The sequence below is a fragment of the Staurois parvus genome, unplaced genomic scaffold (assembly GCF_062004578.1).
Source record: "Staurois parvus isolate SC_StPar_1 unplaced genomic scaffold, SC_StPar_1.0 ptg000397l, whole genome shotgun sequence".
NCBI lineage: Eukaryota > Metazoa > Chordata > Amphibia > Anura > Ranidae > Staurois > Staurois parvus.
This window is the reverse complement of record NW_028318193.1, coordinates 3,037,792-3,063,408: the sequence shown is the minus strand read 5'-3', so window position 1 is coordinate 3,063,408 and position 25,617 is coordinate 3,037,792. Positions and strand designations below refer to the sequence as shown.

At 40.6% G+C, this 25,617-nt stretch overlaps 2 protein-coding genes across 4 annotated transcripts in view; one reads left to right on the top strand and one right to left on the bottom strand.

Moving 5' to 3' along the window:
- HDDC2 (HD domain containing 2) overlaps positions 1-3,529 on the top strand; it is a 48,865-nt gene extending 45,336 nt beyond the window's left edge. The window contains exons 5-6 of the mRNA XM_089686443.1: positions 2,698-2,836; positions 3,389-3,529. Coding sequence (XP_089542569.1) covers positions 2,698-2,836; positions 3,389-3,486 — 237 coding nt within the window. The 3' untranslated portion in view covers positions 3,487-3,529. The remainder of the gene's footprint in view (positions 1-2,697; positions 2,837-3,388) is intronic.
- The window catches only part of TPD52L1 (TPD52 like 1), a 202,160-nt gene that overhangs the window by 41,214 nt on the left and 135,329 nt on the right, over positions 1-25,617 (bottom strand). For 2 of the 3 annotated variants that reach the window (XM_089686439.1, XM_089686440.1), the window contains one exon: positions 13,731-24,959. The exons of the other annotated variant lie outside the window; for it this stretch is intronic. In XM_089686439.1, coding sequence (XP_089542565.1) covers positions 24,831-24,959 — 129 coding nt within the window. In that variant the 3' untranslated portion in view covers positions 13,731-24,830. Of the gene's footprint in view, positions 1-13,730; positions 24,960-25,617 lie in introns of those variants that run through there. 3 annotated transcript variants of the gene reach the window in all.

Genomic DNA, 25,617 nt, shown 5'->3' with positions numbered 1-25,617 from the left:
TGTGCGAAACCATTGCACAGAGCAGGTAAGTATAACCTGTTTGTTTATTTTTTTAATTACAACCTTTTAGAATCATTTTTGGAGCCAAAACAAAATCTGAGTACTAAAATGTATTGCTGTTTGTCGCCATTTCACAAGCATACAATTTTAGGGCTTGACATGTTTGGTATTTATACATGTCTTATCTTTAATTTTTTAATGTTTAATCTCCAGGGTTGCTGCCAGAGCCATTTTTTTGCATTTTAACATGCAAAAAAAAAAAAGCCCTGGCAGCGAAAGGGTTAAAGCTGAAGTTTAGCTAAAAATATATCCTTGCACTTTTTGTCACATCACTTAACCTGTAATGAAGTATATTGCAGGATTGGTCAATTTTTCAAATACCTATCAAATCAAATACCACAAAAAGAAAGTTCTATTTGTGTGAAATAAATATAAATTATATAAATTTAATTTGGGTGCAGTGTTGCATGACTGCGCAATTGTCAGGTAAAGTAGCGCAGTGGTCTTAGTCATGAAGGGGATAAAACATTTCAGAGCTCAAGTGGTTAAAGGCAAACACACAGACCATGCATGTTTAACATTTTAACATACTTCCTGCTCAGGGTGACAACACTGCTCCTCCATAAACACAGTACAGTAAGTGAGTGTTGTCACACTGTCACCCTATAACAGGATGTATTAGTGACTGGATTTTAAGGTGCAAATAAAATAAGGAAATTAATGCACCAACCACATCTAAGTACTGGTATGTTGTAATATATTAAAATTAAAGATTTGTTATTGGGTGTCAATACACTTTAGAAAAGAAATCACTATTAGTTTATTCACGCCTGTCTTGTGCCCCATACTATAGGAGTACAATGAAAAGGCCACAAGGGATTCCAGTTTGGAATTGCTGTCTTAGCTCTAGTCTGTACTAGTCTCTCGGCTATAATACACTTACAAGTCCTCATGAAAGAAGCAGTTTACGTGCGAAGCTCGGGGATATTTCATTAATGAATTCACAGGGATGCCTCTGGAGGCTATCATTGTTTCTGGCATTATTCACAGCATATACACTATATTTCCGAAAGTATTGGGACACCTGCCTTTACACCAGTGTTTCTCAACTCCAGTCCTCATGGACCCCCAACAGGTCATGTTTTCAGGATTTCCATTATTTTGCACAGGTGATTTGATCAGTTTCACTGCCTTAGTAATTACCACAGCTGTTTCATCTGAGGGAAATCCTGAAAACATGACCTGTTGGGGGTCCATGAGGACTGGAGTTGAGAAACACTGCTTTACACGCACATGAATTTTAATGGCATTCCAGTCTTAGTCCATAGGGTTCAATATTGAGTTGGCCCACCCTTTTCAGCTATAACAGCTTCAACTTTTCTGGAAAGGCTGTCCTCAAGGTTTAGGAGAGTGTCTATGGGAATGTTTGACCATTTTTCTAGAAGCGAATTTGTGAGGTCAGGCACTGATGTCGGATGAGAAGACCACCTCTTCGTGGTTGAGTTGCTGTTGTTCCCAGTTGCTTCCACTTTGTTATATTACCACTAATAGTTGCCTGTGGAATATTTAGTAGCAAGGAGATTTCACAGATGGACTTATTGCACAGGTGGCAACCTATCACGGTACCACGCTTGAATTCACTGAGATCCTGAGAGAGACCCATTCTTTCACAAATGTTTGTAGAAGCAGTCTGCATGCCTATGTGCTTAATTTTATACACCTGTGGCCATGGAGCTGATTGGAACACCTGAATCCAATGATTTGGAGGGTGTCCCAATACTTTGGGCAATATAGTGTAAGTAAGAGGTCTACATTGCATATACTGTATGATGTTTTTGACCATTTGATGTACAAGTCATGTAACTGACTGGTAAAATTGTCCCTCTCAGGCAAAGAAAGGTTTGTTTATTGGCGAGACCATTACAGATCACAGGAAAACTATTTTGTTCTAGGGGTCCTTTTGAAAGTGGAATTTGAATACCGAAGTGACACAAGCATTGAAGTTTAGTCCCACTCGATGTATAAAGAAATAAATACAAGAACTTTTACTGTCTTGCATTTTTTTTTCTAACCTCATACAAAATACCATGTAGTTGGATTTAAAATGAGGCCAGATTTTTTTTTTTTCTACGTTAAGTGTTTTTATCACAGGGACCCATATTGCTGAGCCTTGCTGGAGAATGATTTAAATAGCAGATCAGTCGGGATGTTTGATGTAGGCTCACACTGTTACACATTTGACCTAGACTCGATATGAAAAGTTTTGTGCTAAACTGTCAGTGTATCCAAGTACAATATATGGATTAAAATGGAGCATGGCATTCTTCTTATTGACATATCTGAAATAGACTGTGTTGTTCCATCGCAGCCAGTCATATTAAAACCTTTATTCTCAAACTGTGGGTGTGGAGTGGCGGTATGCACAGTTTATATTTTAATTAAAGGAAACCTGTCCTGAGAGAATGGAGATTGCCATTGATGACCTCTCATTCTGAAAAGGCTATTTGCTGTCATGCTAATGCAATGGATTCAGGGACACTGACCATGAACAATTATGCAGATCCGGCACTTTCTATTAAGAAAATCCAGACGTCATAGCCTGGCAATTTGTAGGAAGGTCATGGTTTCTTTTATATGATGAGAGGCAGCTACCATTTAACATAAGAAAAACTAAAAATATGTATATTTTCTACATAGGAGTATGAGTTCCAGTCCAGTGCAGAAGCAAGGTTTGTGAAAGAATTGGACCAATGTGAAATGATCCTACAAGCTTTAGAGTATGAAGAGCTAGAGAAGAGACCAGGGACGCTGCAAGACTTCTATGATTCAACATCAGGTATTGATTTACTTTGTCTCGTATAATGCTGTGGAAATTTCAGCACAGATACCTTGCAGCGTGTACTTTGTTACTGCACACAGGCCTTTTCATGTGCAATCGATTTGTACATCCAGACTGTGCTTATTCACATGCATCTTGTTCACATGTACCTCTGACACACTGCACAGCCAGACAATTGGCACTCCTTTTTTTTCATATTAGCTTTGCAGTTTCTTGTATCTCCTCTCCCTCACTGAACAATAATTCAGGACTGCGATAATGCTCATTTTTGTCCAGAGAGCAGACAGGTGACACAACAAGCTTTTTAGGTAAAATAGAAAATCACAGTGTTGTTGCCTTTTGATATGCAGTGTGGCAGATGCTTGTGAATCATGAGACTAGCTGAAAGAAATTGCAAGCCCTTCGGCAGGTGAAATACTGCACATTTTGCAGTTTGTAATGAAGTTCTACGTATTGTTTCAGTAATGATCAAATGTACCATACTGGTTGTAGTTCTATGTGTATAATGGAAACGGTTCACGGTTTTCTTATTTGATTTTTTTTTTTCAGGAAAATTTAAACACCCCGGTGTTGTTCAACTGGTTTCAGCAATTTATGAAGAAAGAAACTCTAATATAGCAGCAGAAGCAAGTAGTTCTCAGCCATGAAATAGTAACAACTTTGCTATAAATAAAATATTTATGGTTTTTATAGCGTTGTATGTGGTTTCTTTTTTTTCTTTTTTTTTTCAGGGGAGCAATTTACTACCCTTTGTGCTCTACAAATACTATTGTACTAAAATATCAACATTTGTATTTTAAACACAGAAAAGCTATAACACATAGTAAAAATGAGGATAGAGTGTAGCTGATTAGAAAAAGAGCTAGGTCAGCGGTTCTCAACCTGTGGGTCGCGACCCTTTCACAGGGGTCGCCTAAGACCATCAGAAAACACACGCTGCTGGAGGATGGGTAGAAAGGTTGTCCGGTCAGCGGGTCCGGTGTCTTCATTTCCCTGGGCCACGATGTGTGGGCGGGATGACATGCCGCCCCTGTCATCTGGCCACACCCCCGGGATCACTCACCAGCTCCGCCTCCTCGCCGGTGATTGGCCGCTGGAACTGTTGCTCAGGAGAGGCACACAGGCTGCCAATCACTGGCGAGAAGGTGGAGCTTGAAGAGGAGGAGCTGAGCGGCAGCGCAAAGATCAAAGAAGATTGAGCGAGGGAGCTGCCGGAACGAGTGAAGAGGAGGAGAGCAGCCGGAGAAGGAAGACAGCTGACAGGTAAGTGTCTGTACCATGCAGATGGTGCTGCTGCAGCCAGGTATGCTGGCTGTAGATGGGAGAGGGAGGGAGCGAGCCCAGGCTAGAGCATGGGTCAGCAAGGTAAGTATCATTGGTGTCAGTGGGAGGAATAATGCCCCATCATTGGTGTCACTAATACCAATGATGGGGCACTATTCCTCCCACTGACACCAATGATGGGGCACTATTTCCCCCCCCCCCCACTGACACCAACATTGGGGCACTATTCCTCCCCCCACTGACACCAATGATGGGTCACCATCCCTCCCCCCACTGACACCAACGATGGGTCACTATCCCTCCCCCACTGACACCAATGATGGGTCACTATCCCTCCCCCCACTGACACCAACGATGGGTCACTGTCCCTCCCCCCACTGACACCAACGATGGGTCACTGTCCCTCCCCCCACTGACACCAACGATGGGTCACTGTCCCTCCCCCCACTGACACCAACGATGGGTCACTGTCCCTCCCCCCACTGACACCAACGATGGGTCACTATCCCTCCCCCCACTGACACCAACGATGGGTCACTATCCCTCCCCCCACTGACACCAACGGTGGGGCACTATTCCACCCCCCCACTGACACCAACGATGGGGCACTATTCCCCCCCCCCCGACAGTTATGAACTAGCAATGAAAATAACTTTATGATTGGGGGTCACCACAACATGAGGAACTGTATTAAAGGGTCGCGGCATTAGGAAGGTTGAGAACCACTGAGCTAGGGCCTACCTTTTGCATTCTTTGTAAACTGTCCACCCAGCCCCGTAAAAAGACTCTCTTTGCTGTGGGCTGCAGACTGTTTTCAGATTGTAAATGGATAGAAAACTGTGTAAAAGACTGTATCCAGTGATGAATGAGTGATACTCTGAATGGTCTAGGGTTATTATTAGTGTACCCCAAGGTTCAGTTATGGGACCCTTACTTATCAACATATTTATAAATGTTCTAGTTTCTGGGATTAAAAGTATCATTTCAGTGGTTGCAGATGACACCAAGCTGTGCAGTGGCATCAAGTGCTTACAGGATGTCTCCAACTTACAAGCCGATCTCAATGCACGGTTTAATTGGGCAACTGTGTGGCAAATGAGGTTTAATGTTGATAAATGTAAGGTTCTGCACTTGGGGGGGGGGGGGGGGGGTAAAAATATGCATGCATCATACATACTAGGGGGAGAACAACTAGGGAATCAGTGGTGAATGTTCTGGGTGTTCTGGTAGATCATAAGCTTTAAAGTGTTACTAAATCCACAACAGTAAAATCAGTCTGTATATGTAGTAAAGCATGCTTGTTATTCTCACTGTGGAAATTAAGGGGTTTATCCTCTGCATTGTTTAAAAACAATGTTTGATCCTCACTTCTCTGATCATCACCTTCTTCCAGTGTCCCCCTCTTATCTTCTGATAAGACATATCATGTGGAGTCACTCTGCACATGCTCAGTTTGGTGTGTATTGCTAGAGAGGTTTTTTTTTTTTCTCTTGGGAGAGTGCATGTGAACAGCACAGGGCCAACTGGCACTGTCCAGACAGAGGTCAGGGGTCCTGCATCCTCTTAGAGCAGAAAGAAAACTACAAGTTTTAACCAGTGCTGGACACTGATAGAAGTTACAAGACTGCTCTAACTGCTGATGAAAAAAGGTATTTATCAGTTTATATTTACTAAAATAATTGCACTTCCATGTTCTGTGTACTGTGGGAGACCAGATATAGTGAATGCAGCATCTTGGGTTTAGGAACACTTTAATAATGGCATACAAGGCCAAGCTGCAGTTTCTAAAGTGAGCAAAGTCCTTTCTTGTAATAAAAAGGTATGGACTGCAGAGAGAGAGCCCTCAATTTACCTCTGTTCAAATCAATGGTAAGACCTCATGTTGAATATTCAGTTCAGTTTTGGGCACCGGTTCACACAAAGGATATTGGGGAACTGGAGAAAGTGCAGAGAAGGGCAACCAAACTGATAAGAGGCATGGAGGAGGTCAGCTTTGAGGAAGATTCACTGAACTGAATTTATTCTCTTGAGAAGAAGAGATTAAGGGGGGATTAGTGCTAGGGTTAGTGTTAGTCAAGGTAAGGGCCAAAGTTCACGGTCAGTATATTTTAAGGTAGAGTTTTGTTTTTTTTTCTAACCCCCCAAAAGAAGGTACCCATATAACCTTTGGTTGAAGCTGGTATAGCAGGGCCATGACTAACCCTGGTATTGTTTTTTTTTTCAGCTGGTGATGCTGAAAAATGTCAACGCAAACTGAGCAGCTAAAAAGCTGCTAGATTTCTTTTACATGCGGCAGAAGGGGACCCTCGCACTACCTTCCCATGCTCTCCTGTCCCACTGGGAAGCCCAGGATGGGTTTTGCCGGCTTAATGCCGGAGGACCCTAATATCCCCAATCATCTCTATGAAACCAGAAGCAACGTGTATTTGTTTCACTTCCTGTTTTGGTCTAATGCACAGGTGTCAAGCTGGCGGTCCTCCAGCTGTTGCCAAACTCCCATGAGGCATTGCAAGATTGACAGTTACAAGCGTCACAACCACTGGAGCGCCACCAATTTGACACCCCTGGTGTAAACAGGCCATAACCAGCCTGTGAAAGCATCTAATGAAACCGATCTCAATTGACCAGATGCTTTTCAGGGCAAAGGAGAGATCTGGGGCCTAATAGACCAAAGCATGTGCAATTTTAATAATGAATAAATATTGTGGTGCCTATGTATCTGTGTACCCAATCATGAAATCTAAAAGTAAAAATGGAATAAAAATAAATGCCTGCAATATGTCAGCTGTGTGAGTTGACAGCTGCCCCTATATAGTGAAAAACACTTGAGACATACAGTTGTGTTCAAAATAATAGCAGTGTGTTGAAAAAAGTGAATAAAGCTCAAAATCCTTCTAATAGCTTTTATTTCCATACACACAAATGCATTGGGAACACTACACATTCTATTCCAAATCAAAACATGAAGAAAACTGTATCAAACTTGTGTTGTTCTTCTAAAAAAATTGAAGAAAAGTGAATATTAGACTGTTCACAAAAATAGCAGTGTTTGTATTCTTCTTTACAAACTCACATATTCACTATATAAATTGAAAAATGTTTGAAGATTTTGCTTTCCTTTGAATCACTTAATATTTAGTTGTATAAGCACTGTTTCTGAGAACTGCTGTACATCTGTGTTGCATGGAGTCAACCAACTTCTGGCACCTGTGAACAGGTATTCCAGCCCAGGATGATTGGACTACATTCCACAGTTCTTCTCTATTTCTTGGTTTTGCCTCAGAAACTGCATTTGTGATGTCACCCCACAAGTTTTCTAGTGGATTAAGATCCGGGAATTTGGCTGGCCACTCCATAACGTCAATCTTGTTGGTCTGGAACCAAGATGTTGCACGTTTACTGGTGTGTTTGGGGTCGTTGTCTTGTTGGAACACCCATTTCAAGGGCATTTCCTCTCCAGCATAAGGCAGCATGACCTCTTCAAGTATTCTGATGTATTCAAACTGATCCATGATCCCAGGTATGCGATAAATAGGCCCAACACCGTAGTATGAGAAACATCCCCATATCATGATGCTTGCGCAACCATGCTTCACAGTCTTCACAGTGTACTGTGGCTTGAATTCAGTGTTTGGGGGTCGTCTGACAAACTGTCTCCGGCCACTAGACCCAAAAAGAACAATCTTACTTTCATCAGTCCACAAAATGTTGCGTCATTTCTCTTTAGGCCAGTCAGTGTGCTCTTTGGCAAATTGTACCCTCTTCAGCACATGTCTTTTTTTTTAACAGTGGGACTTTGTGGGGGCTTCTTGCAGATAGCTTGGCTTCACATAGGCGTCTTCTAATTATAACAGTACTTACAGGTAACTTTAGACCTTCTTTGATCTTCCTGGAGCTGATTGTTGGCTGAGCCCTTGCCATTTTGGCTATTCTTCTATCCATTTGAATGGTAGTTTTTCGCTTTCTTCCACCTCTTTCACGTTTTGGTTGCCATTTTAAAGCATTTGCGATCATTTTAGCTGAGCAGCCTATCATTTTCTGCACTTTATATGTTTTCCCCTTTCCAATCAACTTTTTAATCAAGGTACGCTGTTCTTCTGAAAAATGTCTGGAACAACCCATTTTCCTTGGAATTTCAGAGAGAAATGCACTGTAACCAGCATGTACAACATTTGCTGCCTTCCTTCCTTAAATAAGGGCAATAATTGCCACCTGTTTTTCAAAGAGTGAATGACCTCACTAATAGAACTCCACACTGCTATTATTTTGAACATGCCCCTTTCAATTAGTGATTCAATTACACAGAATCAGCAGCATGCATGTCATGGCTGTTGGGTCTGTTGGATTTCTATTACTCTACTACACCTGCTAGTAAATTATTTGCCATGTAGAAATATCATTTCTACCAAAAACAGTGATTGATCAGGTTAGTGATGTCTGACTGCTATTACACCACGTTCCAAATTATTATGCAAATTCTATTTAAGTGTCACAAAGATTAAATATTTTGTTTTTCAGTTTAACTCATGGATGGCATTGTGTGTCAGGGCTCTTTTGATCACTGAAAACAATCTCGGACACCTGTGATAATTAGATTGGCCGGTGAGCCCAATTTAAGGAAACCTACTAAAGGAGGGTGTTCCACATTATTAAGCAGAGCACCATTTTCAAGCAATATGGGGAAGAAAAAGGATCTCTCTGCTGCCGAAAAGAGTGAAATAGTTCAATGCCTTGGACGAGGTATGAAAACATTAGATATTTCACGAAAACTTAAGCGTGATCATCGCACTATTAAGAGATTTGCAGCTGATTCAGAGCACAGATGGATTTGTGCAGATAAAGGCACATTGAGGAAGATTTCTGCCAGATCCATGCATTGGATCAAGAGAGCAGCTGCTAAAATACCATTACATGGCAGCAAACATATTTGAAGCTGCTGGTGCCTCTGGAGTCCCACGGACATCAAGGTGTAGAGTCCTCCAGAGTCTTGCAACTGTGCATAAACCTTCTATTCGGCCACGACTAACCAATGCTTACAAGCAGAAACGGCTGCATTGGGCAGAAAAATACATGAAGACTAATTTTCAAACAGTCCTGTTCACTGATGAGTGCCTTGCAACCCTGGATGGTCCAGATGGATAAAGTAGTGGATGGTTTGTGGACGGCCACACTGTTCCAACAAGGCTGCGACGTCAGCAAGGCAGTGGTGGAGTAATGTTTTGGGCTGGAATCATGGGAACAGAGCTGGTCGGCCCCTTTAGGGTCCCGGAAGGTGTAAAGATGACCTCTGCAAAGTATGTGCAGTTTATGACTGACCACTTTCTTCCCTGGTACAGAAGGAAGAACTATGCTTTCTGTAATAAAATCATCTTCATGCATGACAATGCACCATCTCATGCTGCAAAGAATACCTCTGCATCAATGGCTGCTATGGGGATAAAAGGAGAGAAAGTCATGGTGTGGCCTCCATCCTCCCCTGACCTCAATCCTATTGAGAACCTTTGGAGCATCCTCAAGCAAAAGATCTATGAGGGTGGGAGGCAGTTAACATCCAAAGAGCAGCTCTGGGAGGCTATTCTGACATCTTGCAAACACATTCAAGCAGAAACTGTCCAAAAACTCACAAGTTCAATGGATGCAAGACTTGTGAAGCTGCTATCAAATAAGGGGTCTTATGTTACAATGTAACGTGACCTGTTAAAATGTTTAAAAAGTTAAAATGTTGTTAAAAGTTTGATTGAAATAGCTTTTGATTTCAGTAAATATGCTGCAAACACAACAAATGACAATTTTCAGTTCTTTACAACCTATAAAGTGTTTTGAAACTTACTGTGTGTAATAATTTGGAACAGTGCATTGTAAGTTTTTTATGTTTAAAATAAATCCTGTTATCATTAGGAGGTTTGTTCAATAAAATGTGAATTGTACTCTTAATAGTTGATAACATGAGAATTATGCGCTGACTGTTATTTACATCAATTATTTAGGTAAATGAGAAAAATATAATTTGCATAATAATTTTGAACACGGTGTATTTTGAACACAACTGTATAAACCGTGAATAGGTAGCTATACCAACCGTGCAACACAATTGAAAATGCAAAAGCAAACCATTTCTCTATATCTAATACCAGATACAATTAACAAATCAAATGTGAGTATGCATAATTCCTACAGCATCCAACCAATAATATACATCCAACATTTGAATAAGTGATAATAAAAACAATCAATATGTATAGTGACAGTCCCATGGACATATGTTGCTGTATGCCAACAAAGTATATGCTTTCACCATGTGCAGACGAAATAAGTGAATTTCACACTCACCAAAGGTAATTGACCCCAATTAAGGTGGTCAAGCAGAGCATTTGTTATATTGGAATGGAAGACCAGCTGCAGCTCTCCTGGGATATCTGTTCCGGTTAATAGCTCATCTTACGTGTTGCCCCAGTAGAACATTCACAAGATTCCAGAATATACAGTGGGGCAAAAAAGTGTTTAGTCAGCCACCAATTGTGCAAGTTCTCCTACTTAAAAAGATGAGAGAGGCTTGTAATTGGCATCATAGGTAGACCTCAACTATGAGAGACAAAATGAGAAAAAAAAATCCAGACAATCACATTGGCTGATTTGGAAAGAATTATTTGCAAATTATGGTGGAAAATAAATATCTGGTCACCTACAAACAAGCAAGATTTCTGGCTCTCACAGACCTGTACCTTCTTCTTTAAGAGGCTCCTCTGTCCTGCACTCATTACCTGTATCAATGGCACCTGTTTGAACTTATCAGTATAAAATACACCTGTCCACAACCTCAAACAGTCATACTCCAAATTCCACTATGGTGAAGACCAAAGAGCTGTCGAAGGACACCAGAAACAAAATTTTAGACCTGCACCAGGCTGGGAAGACTGAATCTGCAATAGGCAAGCAGCTTGGTGTGAACAAATCAACTGTGGGAGCAATAATTAGAAAATGGAAGACATACAAGACCACTGATAATCCCCCTCAATCTGGGGCTCCACGCAAGATCTCACTCCGTGGGGTCAAAATGATCACAAGAACGGTGATCAAAAATCCCAGGACCACACGGGGGGACCTAGTGAATGACCTGCAGAGAGCTGGGACCAACGTAACAAAGGCTACCATCAGTAACACACTACGCCGCCAGGGACTCAGATCCTGCAGTGCCAGACGTGTCCCCCTGCTTAAGCCAGTACATGCCCGTCTGAAGTTTGCTAGAGAGCATTTGGATGATCCAGAAGAGGATTGGGAGAATGTCATATGGTCAGATGAAACCAAAATAGAACTTTTTGGTAGAAACACAACTCGTCGTGTTTGGAGGAGAGAGAATGCTGAGTTGCATCCAAAGAACACCATACCTACTGTGAAGCATGGGATGGTAACATCATGCTTTGGGGCTGTTTCTCCGCAAAGGGACCAGGACGACTGATCCATGTATAGGACAGAATGAATGGGGCCATGTATCCTGAGATTTTGAGTGCAAACCTCCTTCCATCAGCAAGGGCATTGAAGATGAAACGTGGCTGGGTCTTCCAACATGACAATGATCCCAAACATACTGCCCGGGCAACGAAGGAGTGGCTTCGTAAGAAGCATTTCAAGGTCCTGGAGTGGCCTAGCCAGTCTCCAGATCTCAACCCCATAGAAAACCTTTGGAGGGAGTTGAAAGTGTGTGTTGCCCAGCGACAGCCCCAAAACATCACTGCTCTAGAGGAGATCTGCATGGAGGAATGGGCCAACATACCAGCAACAGTGTGTGCCAACCTTGTGAAGACTTACAGGAAACGTTTGTCCTCTGTCATTGCCAACAAAGGATATATAACAAAGTATTGAGATGAACTTTTGATATTGACCAAATACTTATTTTCCACCATAATTTGCAAATAAATTCTTTCCAAATCAGCCAATGTGATTGTCTGGATTTTTTTTCTCATTTTGTCTCTCATAGTTGAGGTCTACCTATGATGTCAATTACAGGCCTTTCTCATCTTTTTAAGTGGGAGAACTTGCACAATTGGTGGCGGACTAAATACTTTTTGCCCCACTGTAGTAGTGGTAACAGGGTTCTATGCACCAGGATCTCCTTATCATGAAGGTAATGCTCCACACCGCTCAAATAAATCAAATGAATTAAGTAATCTAAGTGTAGTATTTATTGAACTATTTGCATAAAAAATGAACAAATGACCGGCACCAGTTTGTATAGCCTGAAAAACCAAAAAAATGTCCGGCTTGCTCTCCAAGCCTCGCTTTCGCTGGGCCAGATGTGACGTCACGGGAACCCTGAAGTGACGGGATTATGATTGTTTTTTTATCACTTATTCAAATGTTGGATGTATATTATTGGTTGGATGCTGTAGGAATTATGCATTCTCACATTTGATTTGTTAATAGAATCTGGTATTAAATATAGAGAAATGGTTTGCTTTTGCATTTCTAATTGTGTTGCACGTTTGGTATAGCACCTACCTATTCACGATTTATATGTGCAATTTTAAGACTTGACATGTTGGGTATCTGTTTGCTCATCGCAACCTCATCCTTTATATTTTAGAAAAAAAAATTAAATGTATTGTATTTGTGTGCCTTAATAAGTTTCACTGAAAGTATGCCTTTGATAAACGTGCATTAATATTGTGTGACATAAAAAAAACTGCAACTACCACCATTTTTTCTCCAGGGTCTTTGCATTCAGAAAATATTTGGAGCTTTTAACTAATTTCCATGTCTAAAATATGCATTTTATCATGTTTGCAGAAGCTGAAAAAAATGGCTCTGGTAGTAAAGCGTCTCTTGGTAATACTATGAGAGTTATTTCAATAGCTAAATAGCATATGGCTTGACGACATCACTGTAGGATACCTTGTAAATTGTCTTTGACTAGTTTGGATACTTTAGGCTACTGTATGTGCATTTGGCTGCTGTTGTGTTGTTATCAAATGCCAAGCAGACACTACGGGGTTTATTTACTAAAGCTGGAGAGTCCAAAATCAGACTCCCTTCTGCATAGAAACCAATCAGCTTCTAACCTCAGCTTGTTCAATGAAGCTTTGGCAATGAAACCTGGAAGCGGATTGGTTTCTATGCAGAAGTGAGTCTGATTTTGCACTCTCCAGCTTTAGTAAATAAACCCCTACCAGTCACAATGAACTCAAGAGGTTGCAGTGTATTATAGGAAATATGCCAGTAGAGAAATGTGTGGGCTGCAGTTGCTAACCTTGCCTGACTGTCATGGTGACCACTTTAAAAACTGTTATTAAAAAAAGTTCTTGTCCGTAGCAGCAGATCACAATTTTTATTAAAAAAGTGAAACCTGATCAGTTGCTATTGGTAGAAGCTCCATTTTTGTTTCATGTTCTTTTCTCTATTTGAGCCACTGATCCTGAACAGTTATATAAATTAGGAACTCTGACCTAACTTGCTGTACTCTTGTTCCTAGTCAGTGACTTAAAAAGCCAAAGTTAGGTAGAATTTTCTGATGACTTTGTAATAGAGGTCTCTGTATTTTCGTTTAACACACAAACACTTTTTTGCATATTACATGAAACACACATTTGATACAAATTCAAACACCACTTGCTCTGAAACCAAGAGATCTTTAATAAGAATATTCATTTGGTATACATAAAACTCCTGATCAAACTATTTTTCATATTTTTATAAAATATTTTTTTTTTACTCTTCACAGTAAACACAACATAAGCGTACTAGTTGCCACATGATTTAGTCAAGCAAAATAAGTCAATTTCCAAGTAACTTTGATACAAACACAGTATAGAAATTTCAGTCACACAATTTCCATTGATATGAATCTAATGAAATAAAATAGAGAAAGTGCTTTAAACTTGTCAACATTTCAAAACCTCTGCATTTGGCACATAGAATTCTGGCGTTCGTTATATCTGTAAAATATCTGGTGTAGGTTATGTCTACTTACATACATTTTCTACTAGGAGAGGGAATGCTGCAGATTTGTTTTCCAACTTGCTAGAAAATGTTCTAATTGTTCCTTAAATATCACATACTAACAGTATTGAATGTGTTAAACTGGATCACTTACTTTTTTTAAAACTTTTTATTTTAATAAAGGATTAAAAAAATATCAGCTTGCTATTGCTCTCTGTGGGTCCACTTGGGGATTATACCATGACTTTCCCGCGCTAAGCACTCTGTAAATGCCACTTCTAACAGAGTGTCCTGGGTAGAATGTTGCACAAAAGATATGATGATCTTCTGCATTTGAGGTAATGTAAACAAAGACAGCTTTTAGTAGGGGACACTATTAAACAGGATATGACATCTGTTGCCCATTTTGCCTTTAGTGTTCCAGATAGCACATAATGATCTATGTAGATGCATAATAATGAGTGCAAACATTTTTTTATGATTATTTGCATTGATCCCTTATATTTATGTAAATAGTTATTTCATTGACAGGACACTCAACCTAGACTATGCTCTAGTATAGAATGTGAAGCTAGTAGATATGTTAACTGACTGCTATATACGGTCCAATATTACACTGATATATGTACATTTGATTACCTGCAGAGCCACACAGGTGACCTTGTTCCGCTGAAAAAAAACTGGGATGCCCAAGAGTAAAAGCGGCAACTCCATATAGCTATTCAACCTATAATTAAAGGCATTAGGGTGAACTTCTTAAAATACTAGTTGCTTGGTTGTCTCATTTTGATACTTTGCATTACTGATCTGGAACAAGTATACATAGCAGGCAATTCAAACTAATGATAAGAGTTCTTTTCTGCATGTTTGTTTCTAGGTCACTGACTTAAAAGTACAAAAGCTAGAGAACCAGCATAAAAGCCAGACAACTAGCAAAAGTCTAGCCAAATAGTTAAGATAGGTGTTGCAGTTTCCATCCTATTAGGAAGAAGACTAAGTAAATGACCTGTTTGTCCTAAAGACGCTTTTATCAAGCTATGGAAAGATTTTTTTATGCACATATATTTTTCTTTTATAATTTCTGGTTGACAACATTTATCAAAAAAGATTTTGTTGTTTTGAATCTGCGTTAAAAGTGATGGATCCACATCTTTTTTTTACAATGCTGTTAATGTTGAATTGATTTGCTTGAGTTCTCATCTGCTTTGGTTTTAATGAAATTAACAACAGGTGCACTAGATGGGTAACAGTGAGACAACCCCCAAAAGAAGAATGGTTTTACAGGTGAAGATCACTGACATTTTTTCCTCTGCTCATCTTTTCTGACTGTTTTTCACTAGTTTTGCATTTGGCCAGGGTCAATGTCACTACTGGTAGCATGAGACGATACCTGGACCCTACAGAGGTTGCACAGGCAGTCCAACTCCTCCAGGATATGTGCCATTGCCAGAAGGTTTGCTGTGTCTCCCAGCAGAGTCTCAAGAGCATGGAGGAGATTCCAGGATACAGGTAGTTACTCTAGGAGATCTGGACAGGGCTGTAGAAGGTCTTTAACCAATGAACAGGATCGGTATCTTCTCCGTTGTGCAAGGAGGAACAGGATGAGCACTGCCAGAGCCCTTCAAAATGACCTCCAGCAGGTCACTGGTGTGAATGTCTCCGAGCCAATCAAAAACAGACTTCATGACGCTGGCCTGAGGGCCTGATGTCCTCTAGTGGGCCCGGTGCTCACTGCCCGGCCCCATAGAGCTTGATTGGCATTTGCCATTGAACACCAGAATTGGGAGGTCCGCCACTGGCGACCCTGTTCTTTTCACAGATGAGAGCAGGTTCACCCTGAGCACATGTGACAGACATGAAAGGGTCTGGAGAAGCCATGGAGAACGTTTTGCTGGCTGTAACATCGTCTAGCATAACTGTTTTGGTGGTGGGTCAGTGATGGTCTGGGGAGGCATATCCATAGAGGGACGCACATACCTCTACAGGCTAGACAATGGCACCCTGACTGCCATTTAGGTATTGGGATGAAATACTTGGACCCATTGACAGACCCTACATTGGTGCAGTGGGTTCTGTCTGGTGCATGATAATGCCCGACTTCATGTGGCGAGAGTATGCATGCAGTTCCTGGAGGATGAAGGAATTGATACCATCGAATGGCCCCCACACTCGCCTGACCTAAATCCAATAGAACACCTCTGGGATATCCTGTTTTGGTCCATTCAATGATGCCAAGATGCAACTCAGACTGTCCAGGAGCTCAATGATGCCCTGGTCCAGAATTTGAAGGAAATACACCATTAAACCATCCATCATCTCATTAAGAGCATACCCAATGCTGTCAGGCATGCATTCATACAAGCACATGGGGACCATTCAAACTACTGAGTAGCATTTTGAGTTGCTGCAATGAAATTTCAGCAAAATGGACTAGCCTGCTGTATCATTTTTTCACTTTGATTGTTGGGGTGTCTTTAAATTCAGTCCTCTGTAGGTTGATAATTTTCATTTCTATCAATTGATGGGGCATCCTTATGTTCCTAACACATTTCCCAGTCTATATCAGTATAGATATCCAGCTTGATATTTGTCCCCATTGAGATCTGATGTGATTTCAAAGTGTTCTTTTAATTTTTTTTGAACTGTGTATTTTGAGGGTAAAATCTTTAAAATAAGAGCGCCACAAACTTGAATTTGCCGCTCTATCAAGCTGCACATATCTCCCTTTCAATTTGAGTGGCCAAGCACCAGCATGGTCAAATGGAAAGAAAGGTGAGTTTCATGCTCCCCCCATACCTAAAAGTACAATCTATTTCCATTTGTACCCAGCCGTAGGACATGGCAAGCCATAATTAATAGGGGAAAAGGATCAGCTGTACATAGTGCCTGAGGAACAGGTAGCTCTTGAGGAGGCATTGGATCAGGATGACATCCATATTACTAAGATTTCACCCAAATGCACACCCTAAGGTGTCCAGTGCAGGGTCACTTAAATTCCCTAAACTAGACAAAACCTTACTGGTCTATTCACTGGTACAGCCTGTCCTGTATGGGGATTGGCCTTACCAGGCGAAAAAAAAACAATTTCTCTTCCAAAACATTTCACCTAACAATATCCTATTGAGGATAGTTTGCTTCCTAAGTGGCCACTTCCTGTGGTGCATACTGTCATTTCTTGGCTTAATAAAATGCTCACTATGCACAAAGACTTGGTAGATAACAGGTTAGTGGCTGTCTTTAAAGCTCTTTTCCTTGGAGGGCCCTGCCATGTGACCTGCAGTTGCATCAATAGCAGTCTGTCAGACCATTGTTGTCTGGACTAAACAAATGGCCTATAACCCTAGTTCCATCTTTACGAATGCTCCTGTCCACAGTCAGTTGAACATTTTACCCATGGCCTGCACTACTGTGTGAATACCTTTCGCTGACGCACTTTGCCAAATTTCCAGGATGAGTCTTTTTTTTTTTTCTATCCACCTGTTCAGAGTTCTCTGGCTTAAATGCTAGTCAGCTGAGCTCTCATGCTAGAACAGCCTTAAGTGGTTACTTTTTGAAGGCAAATACTGTCTAGACCTTCCTTGGGCATTCAAAAATATCAGAGGGGGTAAGAGTACTCCTCTAGAAAAAATAGGCTTATGTCCTTTCCAACAGGTTTTCTACAACTGAGGTTAGAAATGGTTCCTTTCATCCTTCTTAAGTCTTCCAATGGCAAGTTTAAGACAAGGAAAGAGAAGGAAGGTATGGTCCTCCATTCCAGCCAAGTCTTGTGCCAGTAGCTCTTCAAAGCGATGAGGAACCTTCACTTTTCAGACTAAGAGGATGTCTATCAGCTTTCCCAGGCCTTCTGGTCCAAATATATCTTAGAATCCTGGTTCTATAATGTAATTTGCCCTGTCTACAAGTTGGATTTTCACACTATCCCTGCTTTTTGATATCAACTATCCCATTCCGCATAACAATAGGCAAGCCTCCTGACTTACAGTGGATTAATTCCAAACTTTCTACTTGAACCTCTTTACATTTCCACGGCTGAATTAAGTATTTCTGCCCATTCTAAAATTCTTGTTTCTGTGGGTTCAAAATTATGCATGAAAAATGCCAGGTAAGTCATTGCCTCCTTTGTTGCAGAGGTTTACATGGCATCCGTAGATATCAGGGATTCTTTTCTATTCATTCCAATATTTCTACAGCAGCACAGCATCTGGGGTTTGCAGTGCGTAATTAGCATTACCAATTTGTCGCCTTTCAATTTAGCTTTCTCCATAGCACCTTGGGTTTTTACAAGGTGCAAGTCCTGATTTTGGCTCTGCTCTGTGCTCAGTTGATTCATATTGTGACGTATTTGGACAATTTTGTGCTGAAGAATTAGTCCTCCCTGTCCCCAACGATCTCATTTGGCAGATGGTATAAATGCTGCAGAGCATCCGAGATTCCCTCTCACCAACTTCTGCATTTGCTGAACCATCTTACTGATTGAACTATCTAAGCCTGACCCTAGACACAACCCTGTCCAAGATATTCCTGCCGTAGGCCGAGCGTCTATCCCTTCATTCTAAAGCCTAGGTCCTCCAGCTTGGAAGTAGACCTAGGTTTGTGCAAGCGTGAGGGTATTGGGTCTCACAGCTGACTTCTTCAAGGCTGTGCCGCACACAGCTTCACTCCAGACCATTGCGACTCAATATTCTGGCAACCTGGAAAAAACACACTGATTCTCCTTAGCATGGTGAATTGTCATGGTAAACCCTTTCCTCCCCAGTCAAGGAAGGTTCTCACGATATCCCCCTCTTCACACGGTCACCGGAGGAAGCTCTCTTTCCAATCACATTCTGGAACTCAGGGCATATTGATAGTCCATTCAACACTGGAATCGTCAACAAGGAGACCTGACAAGAATCCAGTCTAACAATGCCAAGGTTAAGCCTGACCTTTTTTCATCCTTCCAGAATCTCCCTCACCTACTTCGCAGGATTTGGATGGCAGGCACTCCGGTAATCCCCATCGCACCAAATTGGCCATGGAGGATATGGTTATTCAGCTATACTCAAACTCCTGGTAGATGCTCTGTGGGTTTTTCCAGATCACCCAGACCTCCTGTTCAAAACGCCAGTGTCCCATCCTACTTCATTGTTGCTGTTTTAACTTACTTTGCTGTTGAAGGCATGATCCTGAAGACATCGGCCTTTTAGATTCTGTCATTTTTACCCTCTTAAGGGCTATGATGTCTACATCTTGCAGTCTACCATCACACCTGGAAGATTTATTTTGCATACTGCAAGGCAAGGAACTATTATTCATGAATGAACTCTGTATGACTTCTTTATTCCCTCTGGTTTGGTCTGGACAGACAACTGGCCTTGAGTAACATAAAGGGAAAAATCTGGAACTTGGCTGATCTTTTTAGCAGCTGAATTAGCAGCCTTGTCCTGTAAAGAACCACTTTTAGTGTTGCACGGGGACAACGTAGTTTTGAGGCCAAAAGTATCCTTTCTCTCCAAGGTGTTCTCTGCCTTATACCTTATTCAGAATATTGTCCTTCCTTCCTTTTGTCTTGTCCTGAAGCATTCTAAGGAAATTCCCTTGTACTGTCTGGACATAGTTTACATCTCAGCTTCTGATTCCTTTTGGAATTCAGATTCCTTTGATTGATGAAGAATACTTTATGCACCACCATTGCTAGGCGGAGCAGACAATTTATTGGTAGAGACTATATTGTGAAAGATAGGGTTTCTCCCTTTTCCTGTTGGCACATTCTACCAGATCTGTTAGCACTTAATGGGCTTTTTAGCATCAGGGACCTGTTTCTTATATTTTGCTTCTGTTTCTCACCTGGGCTTCTGTTCACATGTTTGTTAAACGCTACCCGGTGGATGTAGATGCCAGTTTCGAACATAAGGCTCTACTAGCTACTCTAACCTTGTTGAGCCTGCTTAATCCATTTGTTAAGTGGGCCTGTTGACATTGCTGTGTTGCCCACCTCTCAGTTTGATTTCTTTTTGATCTCCTAGTCATAATGGTTTATATAAACCTGTGTCCTGTAATGCATGATCATCCTATTATTGTAAATTATTTTTATTTTCTATATCTTTTTTACTCAGTAGACCTAGTAAATTCATGAGAACAGCCCCCTCACTTCTTGCTATAACTCTACAGTCTTCTGGAAGTGTCTAATTATTGTCTGTACTGGCCAAGCTCTTCTGCTTCTCCTCTTCCAGGGAAAGAGTGAAGAAGAATACTATAGAATGTAACTTAGTTGACCACTCTGGCCACTGCTGACATCACATCTCAGAAGGTGGTGCCTAGAAGCAGTCTCAGGGATTTTGAATATCTACACAATGGAGCTTTTACAAGTAAATAGCATGCACAAAACATCTTAAATGCACCTGCAATTTTCTGGGAAGATATTTGATGCAATGCTGCCAGAATTTCTTTAAAGGCTAGGTTTACTTTTTAACTAAAAAATATTAAATGCTCACAATTTTGCAGGTGAAAGAATGTGTATTTGTTTAAACCTTTATGAAACAAAAAAAGTTTTTTTTTTCCTCAGATCTCTGTGAATGAATGATGCAGCTTTGCAAGCTGAGCCCTGCACAGGTGCACCTGTTTTAAATGCGACAGCGGCTGCAGGGGAGAGGAATACTCACTCGCTGTCACAGGATATGGGGGCTCAGGAGTAAGGGGGCTGCTGGAACATGTTATACCCTAAATACAAGTGCTTTATGTTAACCTTTTGCTTTGCTCTTCATTGGGATCAGTTGATGGTAATCAAAATTTACCTTCCTAGAAACAGATTCCAAAGCTGTTGCTACCTCTAATCCTTTGCATTTCTCTTGATTTAAAACAGAGAAAGCATCTCCATAACTTACTGATTTTAAGAAGAAAATGTATTAATTTACTCTGCATTTGTTGCTAATGGACATGTACGATAATGCAAAATCTAGGACTGGACACTGAGACTGCAAGCCCTTTAAATTCTTCAAAATGTAACATTTTACTTTTCAAAACAGGATGATTGACAGATTCCTTACATCCCTGCTTTGTGGTGTTCTGGAAGTTTATTTCTCTCAAAATAAGGGCTCATGTACACTGCAGCTGATAAACTTACGTTTAGGAGCTGTTCATCGTTTTTTTTTTCAGCAGCCCCTGAACTCACCCTAATGTTTTCCTATGTGTCCATGTACACATCGTTGTTTACAGGCAATTGAGTTTACAGTCATTTCTTTGGACGCAGAAAACGTGCGTTCAGGAGTAGATTTCATCAGCGTTTCAAATGCCAAACGCTTGTAAACGTGGCTAACTGCATTTATAAGCATATGCGTATGAAACATTTTTTTAACTCTTCCATTTCCAGATGCTGTCCAGAGCCTTTTTTCATCATGAAAAATGCATGGAAAGCATTTTCCCGGTACTCCAATAGACCTGGTACACCATACATTGAGGTTTTGCATGAAAGAAAATATGTTAGACATTGCCGCAATAATTTCTGCACAGAAATCAGCTAGAACATATCCAAACACCACAAAAAAAAAAAACAGCTAATCTCAACAAATACTGCTCTCTCTGCTTCTGCTCTCTCTATTTCTCTCAAAATGTCTGAAATAGTTAACTTTTTACTGTTTTTCAGTGCATTCTGGGCATTTTGGAAGGTCTCCTGAAGTTATCTTTAAAAAACGTTTCTAAACGCAAACGCTCATAAATGTGGTATGCAAACGTGGCTAAACAGACGTTTTTAAACCTACGTTTTCCAGCAGTCAGTTTCCATCGTTCAGAAGTGTCCCGTGTACATGGAGCCTTAGGATCTTTGTTTGCTTATTTTTGCACTATAACATTGTACTTATGAACAGTAGCCCTGTATTTGCTAACATTTTAAACCAAAAAAAGAAATATTCTGTGTCTGGCAAAATCAGCTCTCATTTTAAAATCCTGTGTTGGAGTGAATGCTTTCAGATTATAGGTGCATCTACTGTAACTCACGGCAAGGTCACATAACCAGGTTTTGTTTCTAGATTCATGTTAGAGGGCCAAAGATGTCATACCTAGACAGTAAAATGACACGATATAGAATAAAGTTAAACAGCAGATTTTAGCAATGTAAATTGACACATCACTGGGATAAAATAATACATTTTATGGTCTTGGTTTATAGCATAAATAAAGTATGTATATCATGGATGTCAGGACTTGCCAATGAACTTGGACATAAGAACACAGTGATCATTTTAAGGGTAAGGAGTCATTGCAACTGCACACCTCATGCCATTTCACTGTTTGACTTAACCTGCACTTTCTTACATTCTATGTCTGATTTAAAGTATAAAATATTGACACAAAGTATAACAAATGGCTCAGTTTGGCATTGCAGTTGTGAATTGTTTGGAAGAAATAGGTAACTAGGTATAGAAATGCAGTATCTAAAATACGTTTTATGAGTTCGAGTACGTTTACACTATAGGCAGTGACCTGCGCTTTTTTGATCAAACAAATGCTGTTCACATCTAGGGTACATAGGACTATTGTGTGTGTGTGTGTCTCGTTCACATCACAATGCTGGTCAGACATGCTGCAATTCTCCACAGCCAACTGAATGGTAACTCGTGTGCCTGAAGAGAAAGCACCACACTGCTCTGTCAAGACATGGATGAAGTATCACTATTTGACACTTCAAGTAAAGTTAGGGAAAACATAGTTAACCTTGTAATGTGCTGAAATGTGCATTGCACCTCTCCTGCCAGACCTCACCCAGGCAATAGCCCATACAGTAAAATGCTGCATTTGCTGCCACTGCTGTAATGGAATATTATTGATTGGGACAGGTGATGTTTAGTGCTGGACTATTACAAGATAAAATGAGAGTAACAGGAGTACTGAGGAAAGTAAAATACTAGATACAAATATACCTTATTCCCCTCCACCCAAACTTTTGTGATCTTCATAAACCATTTATAGCATGTATTTCTAAAGTTAAAAAAAATAGCAATCACAGAGACTTACCCTTTTACATTTATTGCCTTTTCATCCAACTGGAAATAAAAGAGAAGTATGCGTTTGCTGAAATAAAATGTATACTCGCCTAGGTGGCTGCAATATCAATCTGATGCTGCATCTGTCCCCCACCACTTCTAAAACTGAGAACCAAGCAGACCACTGATCACTCAGTTCTCAGCCTTCAGTGAGCAGAGAGCTGGTGCCTAGCAGTCACCAGCTTTCTGCTCTGCCCCTCCAGCAATCATTGGAGCGCTGGACTGCTGAGGGGGTAGAAGTGGCTGGCTCAGGCTCTTATCAACTCGCTAAGAGGCTGAGCCAGCTGCCAGTCAAGACATCTTAGCGGATCCCAACTTTAAAGTTGGGATCTTTCCAGAGTCTGGATGAGCTATGTGACATCAGCCGACAGTGGGGGGTAAAGCCCACTGCTAACTGAAAACAGGTCACAAGAGTGCAGAACAAACTTCACTCCTGTGATCCCAAGGGGAAGTAGGGCTCAAATAGCTATGGCTATACCTCTCCTTTAATCATTGCTATTATTTTTTTGTTATCATTTAGGCTTATAGCCATTTAACAGACACAAATAGTTAAATCTAATGTTCTCTAAGGACTTGTTAGGGTTAGTGAGCGTTACAGTTCATTGTTGAGGATGAACTGCACAAGAATATGCATTGTTTAAGGCCTCATTTATGCAACAGATTTTAATTGTTTGTGGGCATGAGCTTTTAAAGCCAAAACTACCCATTTAAATCAGCTAAATATATTCCAGGTGCATCAAAACAGAAGAAGCCATACTACAGCCTCTATAAATGAAATATGAGGGGGCGAACCTTTCAATCATCTGCTTGTCCTCCATTCAAAAGTCACATTTCTTTCATAGAAGTTGTAATACGGTTTCTATGGAAGAGGTGAGAGGAAAGGACAAGTATAGCTGAGCACTCCTGTCACAGCTCCCTTAATTCTGTTAGCCACTGCGTACTGGAAGATTATGGCAGTGGGGGTAGGGGGCATTCTAGGAGGAAGATTTCACCTAAACCAAGAGACAGCAGCACAAGAGACACACATTGTATTTATTTTTTTAACTACGGGTTTAACGGTTTGTTTTTTTTCCTGAAGCGTAGAGTAGAAAAGCCTAACCCCTGCCATCAGCTGCAGAGTGGGGCCCTTGTTCTGTGGGAAAGCAGTGATCTCTCTGCAGAGGTTCTTACACATCCCTTGCTATGTCAGAACTAGAGCTTTCCAATTAGCTGATTGCTTGAGCTTTGCTGAATGCAGAGCTATAGGTCTGGCTCAATAGGGGGAATGCTGGACCTCTGAAGAAAGACCACTGCTTCCCCACAGAGAGAAAAGGTCCCTCTCTGCATCTGCTGTCAGGGGACATGTTCTACTTAGGCTATAGCTGCTTTAGAATGAACAATGAATAAGCAATAAATGTCAAGATATTAAACAGCTTTTGTTCTGATACATCTGGAATATATATACCTTAGTTGAATTTGGTTTGAAATCTTTCCTGAACATTACATGCTTTTTCTATAAGCAAGTAATATCACAAGTGGAATTGTGCATTAAGTGAATACAACTGTTCAGAAGATATCTTTTCAGATATTTTAAATCTAATTACTACTCAATGTCCCCTATACTAAGAGACACTATTCTATTTTGGTTCAGAACAAAAATTTATACACCATTACTTTTTTTGGAGGGAAACAAACATACACATTTCTGAATTTATGACAGTATTTTGCAAGAGGCAAGGTGTTGACTGAGCAGCTATATGTATTATTAGTAGATGCCATCACTGTAGTTCTTCATCAGCTTCAGGCAGAAGGCTGCCAGCCAGTGAACTCTGGGCGCTAGCATGGGCAGTAGAGCTCAGAACTTCTTCAAAGCTTCCTTGGGTTTGGTTTGTTGATCCTACTTTAGCCTGCAACGGTAAATACAATTAAAAATTGATATCAATATAAAACAAAATTGTTTTGGCTTAGGCACAACAATCATATTTTTTTACCCAAGACCAGTAAAAACTCCTTTTTTGACCCACCCCTTCTTCATGTTTATTAAGCCCAACTCCAGCCAATACATTTTATTTAGCTTTTGAAAGCATAAGGAAGGGCTAGAATCCTCTGTCTGTTTTTCTTTTGTTGTCTTTGGGGTAAATTTACTAAGGGCAAGTAGACTTTGCAAGTGCAGTTGCACTCATTTTCACCAGAGCTTCCACATCCTATTTTCTCCATCCTACACACTTGAGTTTTCTGTAAGATCCAGTAAAAGTTTTCCTTTAACTGCGGTCAGTTACAATTCTGTAGCATTACATGCATCCTTTGTCATATTTTTTGGAGTCTGTACATTCCTGCTATTTTATTTTTCATATGAGAACGCAGGCAGAGCAATTGATTTATTTTTAAGTTATCTCAGATCCTGTGTTAAGCTCCATCATACTTGAAGTCAAAACATGATGATTTTCTATGTTGTAGTTAAAGCAGATTTCCAGGTTTGCTGTAATTTTATATAGTTCATTTGGGCCACCTTGGCTCCATCAAACTATTTCCTACCCTAACAGGTGCACCAACTGGGGTGCTATA